The sequence below is a fragment of the Camelus dromedarius genome, chromosome 18, assembly GCF_036321535.1.
Source record: "Camelus dromedarius isolate mCamDro1 chromosome 18, mCamDro1.pat, whole genome shotgun sequence".
NCBI classification, from domain to species: Eukaryota; Metazoa; Chordata; class Mammalia; order Artiodactyla; family Camelidae; genus Camelus; species Camelus dromedarius.
The window spans coordinates 21893738-21906266 of record NC_087453.1 but is presented as its reverse complement, the minus strand read 5'-3'; the positions used below and the strand labels follow the sequence as shown (position 1 = coordinate 21906266).

Sequence of the window (12529 nt, the reverse complement as noted above, 5' to 3'; positions counted from 1 at the left end):
TTCCTAGCCGACTGGAAACTTAGTCTCTTTCCAAGTCCTGGACTACAGAGGTTGGAAAGGCATAGTCCTTCTCAAACAAGCTACCAGCAGAACTGGGAGGCAGAGACTGATTTAAAACGCACACTCCTGTAAAATGATTATAAATCAATAAAAAGTTAAAAAAACAAACAAACAAACAAAACGCACACTCCTAGCCTCCATGCCAGACCTGCAGAATCAGATTTTCTGGGCAAGAAGCCAAGGTACAAGCATTTCAGCAAGTTTTCCCATGGAATTCTGATCCAGGTGGTCCACGAGTCACACTTGGAGAAATATTTCCTTAAATGTAGGGAGTCCCCTTTTCCTGACCATTCACCACAGTACTGGGCCTGGCTAAAGCCTTTCCTGCAGCCTCCATTGGTTCTCACAACAGCCTGTGAGATGAGTATGATTATCTATTTTACTGTTAAGACTGAGGGTCTATAACAAGGTCACAGAACTAGTGCATGGAGAGCCAGGCTCTGAACCTGTGACTCTGCCCCCAGAGCCTAAACAGTGCCCCTCACTGCCTCCCAACACCTCTATCTGGAGTTTTTGGATTTCACAGACTGCCCCTCCCCACCAGGGAAGTGTATGCAATTTTTTTCCACATTTATGCATTTTTCTAGGGTTTGTATCTTTCATTAAATTGTCAAAGGAGGGTTGTGTTATGAAAGAGGTCAAGTAGCTCAGACTGTTCACCCCTTGCTATGTACTTGGGGGAAACTGAGGCTCAGAAAGAGAGAGAAACCACCCCTCACTGCAACCAGCACAGAGCTGGAAATCCAGCCAGTGTTGACCAGAGGCTAGGAGCACCAACCCTCATGTGTGCCTGTCAGGGGGTGTACCTTCATGCTCGCCATCTTCTGTCCTCATATGCTAGCAGCCACCCAGTTCTGACACTTCAACAATGGGGCATGAAGAATTTCATACTATTAAATACAAGAGTAATAATTACATCTAAGCAAAGGTCTCGATTGTGTCAGGCAATCTCTTCATTTTTCTGGAGGGCAGAGTCATAGTAATGAAGATGGGGTCCACAGCCAGGCTGCCTGGATTCAGATCTCCGCCCCACCACTCACTAGCTGACCACTTTGGGCGCCAACCTTGGTTTCTGCATCTGCTAAATAGCAACACCGACTTCATAGGGTGGCTTGAGGATTAAATGAGATGCCGGTGAAGTGTTTGGCACTTGGCCCCGCCCCTAGTGAGTGCTCAGTAAAAGAGCGGTATTACTATTGTTGCTGCTGTTGAGTCAGGGTGTGGTGAAAGCAATGACAGAAGGCGAGGTGGGGCACCATGATGGACCTGGAACATCAACTCAAGGTGTTTCGCTTTGTCCTAGAGATGATAGGTTTTTAAATACAGAGACACACCAGCAGAAACAGAGACATTTTAAACCCAGTGGCTGGTGGCAGCACTAACCAGCCAGAAGGACCACAGGCTCCCTGCTCACCTTGCTCTTCACACATGGTCCTACCTCAGGGCCTCTTCACTCACTGTTCCCCCTGCCTGGAATGCCTCCCCCCAGATAGCAAAATGGTCCACTCCCTCACTACCGGATATATTTTTTCTTTTGTTTATCTGTTGATCTGGTGTCTTTCCCCCAGAATGTCAGCAACCGAGGGCAGAGGTTCTGCTTACTGCTGCATCTTCAGTGCCCAGCACAGTGCCTGACACACAGTAGGTACTCTATGAACATGTGTTGCATGAATGCAGAGCAGGAAGTTGGGCAGCAGGTGAAGGCTATTTCGTCCATCCTTCTACCCTCAATGCTGGAATCTCGGTGCATAGTAAGAACCCCACACAGGTGGCTATTAGATGAATGTGATTTCAGACCATTCTTAACTCTGAGTTAATTTGACTTTAGGAAAATCCAGCTCTAATGACCTCTGTTCATCTTCGGAGTCAGTCTGCTGCTTTATTGGGCTGCCTTGAGACCCTCCCTCCTCAGTGGCTGCCCTTTAAACGGTAGGTGGGAAGGGTCATTCCCTCTAGCTGGGGGTGGATCCTCCTTGCCAATAACCTTCAAGACTAGAAGGAGTTGCTTTCTAACAACCGTCATAGGACCCAGGCCACCTAGGTTCAAATTCAGCCTTCCCTGGTCTAGCTGTGTCTTCCTTGGGCAAGCTGCCTGACCTCTCTGAGCCTCAGTGTCCTCCCTGAGGATTAAGTGAACTCATTCAAGTAAAAAGTCAGGCATGAGAGAGATACTACTACTTTACCGGCTAGGGTTTGTGAATAGGGAAAGGAAGGGAGCTGGGGAGGAGGAGGGGGCTCAGGGAGGACAGGGGCTCAGCCAGGGGGAGAGGGGTTCAGAGAGAAGGAGGGGCTGGGGGCTCTTTCAGGAGACCAGGGCTCCAGGGTGAGATGGGGGCGAGGGTCAGGGAAGTGAGATTCAGCCCAGTGGACAGCAATTCCCGACCACAATTCCCAGAGCCGGGCAGGCTCCTCAGGCCCCTGGGGACGCAAACCCTCTCCCATTCCTGTTTCCGGCAGGCTCCTGCCCCAGGCAGAGTCCTGCAGCCAGGCCTTTGCTGAATGACTGGGAGACGATCAGACAGGCAGCTTCTGTGTCTCTTTAATATCCTCCAGGCCCATCCAACCCCTACCCACCCATTCCCACTCCCTCCGCCTTTAATGAGGAGGCCCGGGTGCACCCTCCCCCAGCCCAAGGACTAAGGCACCAGGTGGCTGCAGCAGGCCGGCCCAGACACAGAAATACACACACAGATGGAGGACACACTGACTGCAGACGAAGACAAGCGAGGCAGGAAGAGGGGCAGGGGCCGGGATCAGGTCGCTGCGGGGCTCCCACAGGCTCGGGGCCCGTCCTGAAGGCCGTGGGAGGCCCAGACAGCCCCCATAGGGGACCAGTCAGGAGGACGAGGGGCGCCGCAGCGGGGCGGGATCCTCACTTGCCGCCTTTGCGGGACAGACACCGCGGGAGGCAAGAGAAAGTCTGCTTGACGCGCACCAGCAGCGGCAGCGGCCGGTGGACTTCCCGGGGCGTCCGCGGCACCAGGCGCTGCAAGGTCCCCTCGGAGGCCGAGGAGCTGGGCACGGGGGAGGCGGCTGAGCTCGCAGAGCCCTGCCGGCAGCGCTTGCACAGCGGCAGCAGCGCGCGCATCTCCTCCTCGTCGCGGAAGGGGCTCTCTCCAAACCGCTCCTCCAGCTGTCGGAGAAGCTGGGGCGGGGAGGGGTGCGGTCGGTGCCCGGCCACCCGCCGGGTCCCTTCCCCATCCTCAGAGCTTCCTTGCTTAGGCGAGCTTCCCACACCTCAGTAAGCCCCTCCCTTTCCTGAGCATCCTCTTAGCTTCCCTTCCAAGTCTCCATCCCCCTCATTGAGCCCCTCCCACTCTGAGTCCCTTCCCTTTCCCTGAATCCCCTTTGGCACTCCATCTTCCAGACCTAATACAGTGACCTCCCCCCACCCCCCACCAAGGACCGCACGGTGGGACCACATTAAACCCTTCCCACCCTGCTCAACAACTCCACTCATGCAGGGCGTCTTCCTTGCCTGCCTCTTTCCCAAAGCAGCCTTGCAGATAAACCTCTGGCCAGCAGCCCACCTTCCTGCACTTGCTGCTGCTTTTTCTGTCTTTCATCTCTTGTTCCCTGGGGGGGCCTCAGTTCCTGACATCTCCATGTGCTATCTGCCCAGTGGGCATAAGAGAAGGAGCTGCTTTGGCCTCATCAAGGACCCAGGGGTGGAGTAGGGAATGGACATTTCTCCCAGAGGAGCCAAATGCTCAGATGCCTTTAGGTTCCAGGCAGGTAAAGCAGGCAGTGCTGGGACCTGGCCAAACTAAAGGGTTCATAATCTGGCCTACAGGTATTCAAGTGCTAAATCAAAAGGAAAAGAAAACACCTGGCCACCCAAACCAAGTACACCTAGGGGCTAGATTAGCTCAAGGGGCATGAGTTTAAGACCACAGAAAAATCTTCTGCCAAGTCTTAAGCACAGGCTACATGCTTTCCAATCAGTGCTCAGTTCAGATAAGAAGAGTCTCCAGCCCCTGCCCCAGCCCCTACCTTTCGGGAACTGCCCCAGCCAAACTCTTCCAGCTGCTGCCTAAAGCCTGGGTTGGGGTTGGCGATGGGCCGGGTGGCCTTGATGGCTTCAAGCACATCCCGCCAGCTTAGCCCCGTCACAGTCATCACATACGCTGTCACGATGGTGGTGCTTCGGGAGATGCCTGCAAAGCTGGGACACCCCACGCCCAAGGGTTCAGATAAGGCCCAGTCTTCCCGCTGCCCTCCAGGCACCCCATTCCCACTTCAGTTTTCCCACCCTTGCCATCCTGAGTTCCAACCACAAGGAACCTGCCAGGACCTGTCTTCCATCTCCAGGCCTTTGCTCTTGTTCCCTCTGCCTGGAGCACCCCCCCCCCCCAGCATTCTCCCACATCACAGGCCTGAGTGAAACACTGCTCCACTCTATCATTCAACACACGTTTCCTGATCATCTGTGATTTTTTAGGTACTGGGGATATAGCTGGGGGATAAAACAGACATGGTCTCTGCCATCCTGGGGCTTACAGTGTGGTTGGGGGAGAGTCACTGACCAGGGAATCAATTTCAGGTGGTGATAATTGCTCTGAAGATGAGTCCAGGGGCCAGGAGATTGTATAGGAAGAGGTATTAATCTGGTGGAGGGGATGTGGAGGATTAGGAAAGGGGTTACTAAGGAAATGACATCAAGCTGAATCCTGAAAGATGGGTAAGGATTGTCAAGAATGTTCTGGGCAGTATATGAAGACCACGTGGGTGGGCTCCTGGTGGACTGGAAGAACAGGGAGTTGGCCAGCACAGCTAGAGCAAGGAAAGGGAGGAGAGAGGGTGGGAGACAAGGCTGGAGGAGCTGTCCCTGTGGCTGGGGCTCAGGCAGAGCAGCCCTGAGCCGGGCATTGTCAGAAGTTATGGGATGAATGAAATCAACTGGGCCAAGGGCCCCTGGGAAAACCTAGGGGTCCTGTCTCCCAGGCTGGGGCTCCTCACTGCCTTATACTATTGCCTCAAAGGCCAGAGGGGAGGAGAAGGAGAAGGAGTTGGAACCATTGGAGAGTGCTGGGCTACCTGCATGACCTCACCTGTTTCTCCCAATAGCCTGCCAGGTCAATATTCTTTTCCCCATTTTACAGATCAGGAAATTGAATCCGAGGAAGAAACAGTTATTTGGCCAAGGCCACACAGCTGTAAGGGACAGAGTCTGGATCTGAGCCTTCCATTAGGTGGATGGTGGACTGTCAGGCACTTTGACAGGCTGCAGAAGATTCTGCATTCCCCGTAGGATGAGGGGGTGTTGAGGATGGAGAACAGCCACTTACTTCCCCTCCTCCCCCGACTCCCCACGTAACTCACCAGTGCACAAGGCAGTTTCCTCCATTGAGACGACAACAGTGGATGAAGTTGATACATTCTTTGAAGTGCTTTTTGCTAGAGAAGAAAGCAATAGGTACAGAGCACTGGGGGATGGGGTCCTAGGAGTCGTCCCCCTCCCCATTTATAGGATGGCAAGAGACAAAGAGCCTGGGGACCTCAGGTCACCCAGCATATGCAGTGAATAGGAGCCAGTGCTGCTGTACAGGTGGACACGTGTGTGAAGCAACAATGGTGGCATTTCCGGTGGGGAGAGGGGCCAATAATGGCAAATCCCACCACAGGGGAGGGGCACCTCTCCAACGGATCCCATTTTCATGGGGGGTTTATCTTGACCTTTCAAGGAAATGGGTGGGAGGAGTGCCACCCCTCTGAGGTCTGCAATCAGAGCGCCTGGGGACAATAAGGGTCAGCGTTGGGATTGGGAGCAAAAATTCCCAAGGGCAGGAGTGTGTGCTTGGGTCCCTCCCAGGCTGGGAGGTGCTGCTGCTAATAACACCAACAAAAATCCTGCTTTCTGAGCCCCCATTATGTGCCAGCCTCTGTCTTCGATCCTCAACCCGTGCCTTCTGATCCTTGAAAGCCTCCTTGATGTTGATAGCCCCCTACCCAACATATACCCATTTTCTCTCTCAGAGAAGGGAAGTGATTTGTCCAAGGTCACACAGCAAGAAAATGGCAAAGCCTGGCCCAAATCCAGATGCCTTAATTCCAAGGCCAGGAACAGGCTGAGCCTGACCCTTTCAAGCCTGCCAGGGCATCTGATCCTGAGGGACAGAGTACTTTCTCCATTTCATAGCTGAAGAGACTGAGCTCTGGAGGTTAGGAGTCTTGGCCAGGGGCAAAGGCAAGGGCATGGCTGGGACAGAGTCAAAGTGATCTGGGTGACCACCTGTGCCGGGGTCCCCAGGAGAGCTTTGTGGCCTGAGTCCTCTCTGTCCTCCCTTAGACCGCCTCCACTCTCCTCCTACCACCACAGGAGGCAGCTGTCTGTCCATCTGTCAGCCCATCCAGGGGGACTTACATGGGCACCTCAGGGGTGTCAGCCACTGGGATGCGAAGGTAGGTTATGTCCTGCAAGTACAAAACACACATGGGCAGTGGGGGGCCCTGGCCTGTACCCCCTGACCCAGGCCTGGGCCTCCCTAGCACCTTGTGACCCTAGGCCAGTTCCTGCCCCTCTTTGGGCCACTATTGTCCTCTCTGTCCAAAAAGGGTAGACACCATCTCTAAGAGCCTCCCAGCTCTGACCGTCTGGTTTCAGAACCTTCTGAGAAGATGGTATCCTAACCCTATAGGTGACTGGGTCACAAGGGCTTGCCAAAATGGATCCAGGGGACTTTTATTTAATGCTTGGGAAAGGGCCACTTAGAGTGACTCCCCTCCATATGAGAATTACAAAATTACACAGTAAGAAGGGCAACGCAGATTGAAAAGAAACAAAAACTATGAAGATAAGTTTTAGTTCATGAATTATGGTTATAAAACAATGTGCTAATTACTAAAATAATCAAGGAACGAATTGTCAGCAATTGCTCCCACAAACGTGCTATAACATCCTTTAATTCGTGCCCAACCTTCAAACAAGACTTTAAAGATGAATTCAGCCCACAGCCCAAGAATCGTTTTTCTTGAGGACTTCTCTTAATCCTTTGATATTCACATGGCTCTTTTCAAGGGCCTGGCCCACTTCCAGTGACTAAGGGACCCCCAGCCAGGTCCTCATGTGAGATCCCAGACTTTCTCTGTAACTCACTCTCCCCAAGGTCACACAATCCTGCATCTTTTGCAAGGCTGGCAATTTCACTTGGCCTTGGGTTTGCAGGGCATTATCAAACCCTTACTGGTAAGTTCACTGATGGATGGGGAGGGAGATGCTTGTGAGAAGGCGGGCTGCTGGAGCCAGGACTCAATTTGCCAGCAGGCATTTCATTAGCAAATATAGTTACGCCTGGAGAACTTCCCCATGCGCTCTAGTGACTGCATACTGTAAATACTCTACAACAAGCCTGCCCTATAAAGCGAAATCAGACTCACTGACCTGGAAATTTCTTCTTTAAATGACACTGAGAGCTGCAGATTATCGGAGGTTGCTCTTAGAGACCATCAAATCTGACACATGGGGAAACTAAGGCCCAGAGAGGGGGAGGACCCTGCCCAAGGTCACACAGCAAATCTATGACAGAACCTGGTCTGGATCTCATCTTCAGAGCCCCTTCCCACCCACAGTTCTTTCCCTTCAGTGAATGACATAGACCTCAACAGACAAGGAAGAAGGGGCTATGTTTATGGGATGAGAATATGATTAACTCTGTTATTACATCAGCTCTAATTTGTGAAGCACCTATTATGTGGCTCTCAATATCCCAGTGAGGTAGGTACTGTTATAAAATTCCCTGTTTACAGATCAGGCAACTGAGGTTGAGAGAGGTGAAGTCCTGTGCCCAAGGTTACAGAGAATAAGTGGTAAAGATGTGAACTTGGGCCTCCTAACTCCAGCCCCCGTGACCCCTTCTCTTCCAGGATTCGAGAATACCGCACCAATCCTTCCGGTGGCGGCCGTGCTGTATAGTGTGCAAGGCAGCTTCGCCCTCTGCATCCTCACAGCAGGCCCCTGGGTGCAGGCAGGGCCGAGGAATCGGAGGCCCAGAGAGCTGAAGTCATAGCCCAGGTCACAAGCAAGACACAGAGCCTAGAATCATCTATTTGGAGTCATCTATTCAGTGGGACAATGGGAAGCCCCTGTGAGGGCCTTTTTATGGTTCAGTGTGAGGTCTCTGGGGCCAGATGGCCTGTGTTCAAATTCCAGCTCCTTAGCTTCCTGGATGTGTGACTTTTGGCAGGTTACTTCACCTCTCTGGTCCTCAGTTGCCAAACAGGGAGCAAATAGGGATGCTAATGTAAAACAGGCCAGTTAACCAAATGACCTAGCATGGGTCAGAAAGGCAGTACAGGATTTGGCACATAGTAGGTGCTTGGTACATGGGTGCTGTGGGGTCTGAAGCCTCCCTCCCCACCTATGTGCAGTCCTCGGATGGGGGTAGGGAGTACCTGCAGCAGAGGCTGAGGTGACTCGTGGATGGAGATGATGTGTGTGATCTTATTCCGGCCTAGTTGATCTGGGTCTTTGGCATCTGAAAGAAACAAGATGCTTGAGCTAGTCTGGCAGGTACGACTTACGTGTTCCTGATGGCCAAGTGAAGAGGGCGCTCACTGCCCTGCTCTCCCCCTCATCCGCCCCTCTCCACCTTGGCCCACCCTCTGCCAGCTCCCTGCTCCTTCACCACCTCCTGTTCCCAGCATGCCAGGTCCTCCCACACCCCTCAGCTTCAGTAGTGCCACTGGGGCCCCCACAGGTACAGCCCAGCACCTCCCAACCTTGCCCACACAGTTCTTCCCATCGCAAACACCCTTCCCTGGCATATCCTGGACCCGGGAATTCTACTTCTAGGAATCTTGTCTGCAGAACGGTTCGCTCACACAGAAAGCTGTGTGTTCTCTGCTGTGCTGTTTATGACAGTAAACACATCAGAAATAGTTAAAAATGGGAACAGCCCAAAAGGGGACTGGATAAATAATGGTATATTCATACATGAATTCTGTGCAGCCACTAAAAAGATCTCTCTGTGCTGATGTGCAAGGAAGTCCACAATGTATTGTTAAATGGGAAACACAGGTTACAGAACAGCGTGCAGAATAGGTTTCCATTTTTGTTTTAAATATTATACCTGTAGCTACAAAGATATATGAAAAATGACCCAGGGATATATCCCTTACTGCTCTCAGTGGCCATCAGGGCTGGATTTCCAGTCTATGCAGACCTTTCATAATCAGAGTAAACACACGTCCCTCTACCTCCATATGCCCCCTTCCTCATTCACCACATTTACTGTTTACCATGTGCAGCCTTGGCTGGGGATGGGGTTGTAGGGTCAAGCTCATGGCCCCTGCCCTCATGGGACTGCACACTTAAAGAGGATTCAGACCTTACTTACCAAATACTCAGAAGTCAATGTAGTGTGAACTGCCGAGGGAGCTCCCGGGGAGGAAGGGACCAGGGTTTAAGAGACTGGAGCCCTCAGGGAAGGCCCTGCCCCAGTTCAGATGCCCCTCCCTCTCTGAAGCTTTCTCATACTCTGCAGATGGAAGTGACTTTTCCCGCCTCGTGTCTCCCAAGCCCGGGGCCAGCCTGTTTCTTAGCACAGGCCTGGGACAGGCAGGGTGCCACAGCCTTGAGCAATGTTCACCAGTGAAGTTTCCAAGGTAGAGTCCAGTCTCTAGAGACCTCTTCTCTGAGGAGGAGGTTGTGCGGGAAAGTGTTCCCAGTGTCCCAGCTAGAGCAACACCTCCAAAGGGACCTCAACCCAGAACCTCAAGGTGGGAAAAACTCTTAGAGGTGGGAGTGGGCCTTGTGCTAAGGGAGAGGCTGAGGCTCAGAGCAGGTGCAGACTTGTCCAGTGTCCAGTTCTGAATCCTTCACACTGGGGACACTCCCCCACCCACGAACCCCTTAGTCCTCAGGAGTGCTTCCCCCTCCCAGCCTGGCACGGCTTCCCTGCCCCCCGGCCCCATTCCTGAGAGCGTCCAAGTGTGTGGGCCAGAGTATGAATGGTGGATGCAGGCCTGGGACAGGGAGCATGCCATGGCCTTGGGACAGAGTGGGCAGTGCTCACCAATGAAGTTTCCGAGGTAGAGTCCAGGAAGTACCTACGGGAGAGACAGGCCGGGTTGGTTGGGTAGGGGTGCACCCACCCCTACCCAGTGGGGTGCCTGCAGCCCCTCTCAGTGCCATGAAGGGTATCTGGACCTCAGGACTCAGGGAGCAGTCTCCTCCCTCTTGCAGGCCTGGACTCTGAGAGGGTCTGGGAGGGCTGTAGGAGGGCACCAAGGGAGGCCAGCTTGGGTAGGGGTGAGAGGAAAGAGGAGAGAAGGGGACGGGGGGAGGAGGGCAAAGGGAGAGGTGGCCTTGCCAAGGTGGGTGGTGGGGAATTCTGAGGAGGCGGTGGGAAACAGGGTCAGGGGAGGGTCATGCAGAGGCACTGGGGGTTGGGGGATGCAGAAACGGCATTAGAGTCCAGGGAAACAGAGACACATGGAGATAGAGAATGGAACTCCAAAAGAGAGTCTGGCGGTGACTGAGAGTCACAGAAAAACATGGCAAAAAATATAGAGTCGCAGAAACAGCAGAGACAGAGACCAGGGAGACAGAGACATGAACAGAAACACAGAGATACAAAGTCAGAGAGAGATTACAGCCCCAGAGAGACAGACGGAGAAGTACGATCTCAAAGTCCCAGGGAGACAGATAAAGAAACATACTCAGCGAGAGCCAGAAGGTCAGAGGCGGGCGCCCGGCCGCGGCCGGGGGCGGCCAGGTGCGGGCTGCGCCATCCGCCCCCCTACCTTGGTCATGCCATTCCCCATGATCCTGGGGGCGAAGGACCGGGCGCACCCCCAGCTCGCCGCCCGGAGAGCGCAAGGGTCACAGCTGCCCTGACGGCCCGGCCCCGGCGCCTGCAGCCTGGCGGGGAACTGGGGGCCTGGCGTCCGCGGCCCCGCCCAGGCCTGCCCAGCCGCCGCCGCCGCCGCCGCCGCCCGCCGACCCCCGGCCAGGGAGGGAAATGATGGAGTCGCCGCTGCCGCCGCCGCCGCCGCCGCCGCCACCGCCGCCGCAGGCTCCTCCTACCCCCTCGGTCATGTGGGCCGCCCCCCCTACCCGTGGGTCGCGGCGGGGGGCTGGACAAAGCCCCAGTGTGCCCGGCCGAGGGCCCGCGGGACAACGGCAGCTTGTTGGGGCCGCGTGGGGCCGCCACCTCCGGAGGTGGGGGCGGGGACGCTCCCCCTACCCTGGCACGGTCAGGCGCGGGCGGGGCGGGGGTTGGGGGCGGAGAGAGCCCCCCAGACGCGGGCTCGAAGACTCAGATCCCAGTTCCGGCTCCGCTGGAGATCCCTGCGAGCCCTGGGGCAAAACGCCTAGCTCCTTCCGTCTCGGGTTTCTAGCGGAAACGTGATGGGGGGTGGGCTTTGATCGCTGGGGGTCCTCGGATCTTCAGATTCTGTTTGAGACGAGAAAAGTGGGTAATTCCTTCGTTTTGTACATCCTCCTGCCCCACTCCCCATGCAGGCACCCTACCAGCCAACCATCCTCCTCCCCCACACACGCAGCCAATCTGTTCCCCCATCCTCCACTCCATCCATTCACCGGTCTGTCTGTCCATTCATCCATCCATCCTCCCATCTACTTTGGCCTCTGAGGATGATGCCATCTGGGTCAGCTCTGTTGGGACCAGGCAAACTCCGCTTAGGGGCCCCAATAAATTAGAAGTACTTGGGAGGAGAGGGATGTGAGTCACCTGGGTCCCTTGGAGTAAAGGAGACTACAGCAGGATGAAGAAGTAGGAGGTGAGTCTGGAGATCAAGGTTCCAGGCTCTATTCATTCACCTCTGACCTGCGCAGTGACCCCGGGCAAGTCCCCTTGGGGTGGCAGCTACCCTAACTGTAAGTCTCAATGTGTTGAGGTGAGCCCTTCCTGCTAGTAGGACCAAAGCTGGAGAATGTAAAATAATTGAGAGCAGACACTTCCTATGGGACTGAAATAGAAGCAGCTGAACCAGCTTTGCTCCCTCAGCTGTCACCTGCCCTGCTCCATCTATAGTAATAGGTGACTGTGGGAAGAATGTTCAGAGGACACAGAGTCCACAGAACCTGTTTGAAATGCAGTGACTGGAGAAACAAAACTATTTTCTTTCTTCCTCAAATTCACAGCGCACATTGGGCTGCCTGTCTCAGTTCTGTGCCCAGGGTTCTCATAAAAGCCAAATTATTCAACAAATACTGAACACCTACTATATGGTAGGTACTAGGGACACAGAGGTAGGGAAGCTGAAGGTGGTTCCTACCTTTGTTGGCTAACAGTCTAAACCAGCATTGCCCAATAGGAATATAATGTAAGCCACATGGATAATCTTTTTTTTTAATTGAAGTATAATCAGTTTACAATGTATCCATTTCTGGTGTACAGAATAATGTTTCAGTCATACATATATATGTACATATATTTGTTTTCATATTCTTTTCATTATAGGTTATTACAAGATATTGAATATAGTTCCCTGTGCCATACAGAAG

At 53.7% G+C, this 12529-nt stretch overlaps 1 protein-coding gene across 1 annotated transcript; it reads right to left on the bottom strand.

Moving 5' to 3' along the window:
• Positions 1-2262: 2262 nt before the first annotated feature.
• On the bottom strand, positions 2263-10976 carry LOC105100843 (dual specificity protein phosphatase 15). Its single transcript, XM_031434005.2, has 7 exons — positions 10804-10976; positions 10074-10107; positions 8452-8534; positions 6425-6474; positions 5383-5457; positions 4054-4225; positions 2263-3205 (listed from the first exon to the last, which is right to left on the bottom strand). Exons 1-7 carry the CDS (start codon positions 10822-10824, stop codon positions 2933-2935), a joined length of 708 nt encoding a protein of 235 aa, XP_031289865.1. The 5' UTR covers positions 10825-10976; the 3' UTR covers positions 2263-2932.
• Between the last annotated feature and the right edge of the window lie 1553 nt (positions 10977-12529).

Bases quoted from the DNA above. Each gene is read 5' to 3' on its own strand.
- LOC105100843 (XM_031434005.2), bottom strand. From the start codon at position 10,824: ATGGGGAATGGCATGACCAAG. The intron at 6,475-8,451 runs GTACTCCCTACC...TTGTACTTGCAG, and splicing joins CACCTCAGCCTCTGCTGCAG to GACATAACCTACCTTCGCAT. The intron at 3,206-4,053 runs GTAGGGGCTGGG...TCCCCGCCCCAG, and splicing joins GCTGGGGCAGTTCCCGAAAG to CTTCTCCGACAGCTGGAGGA.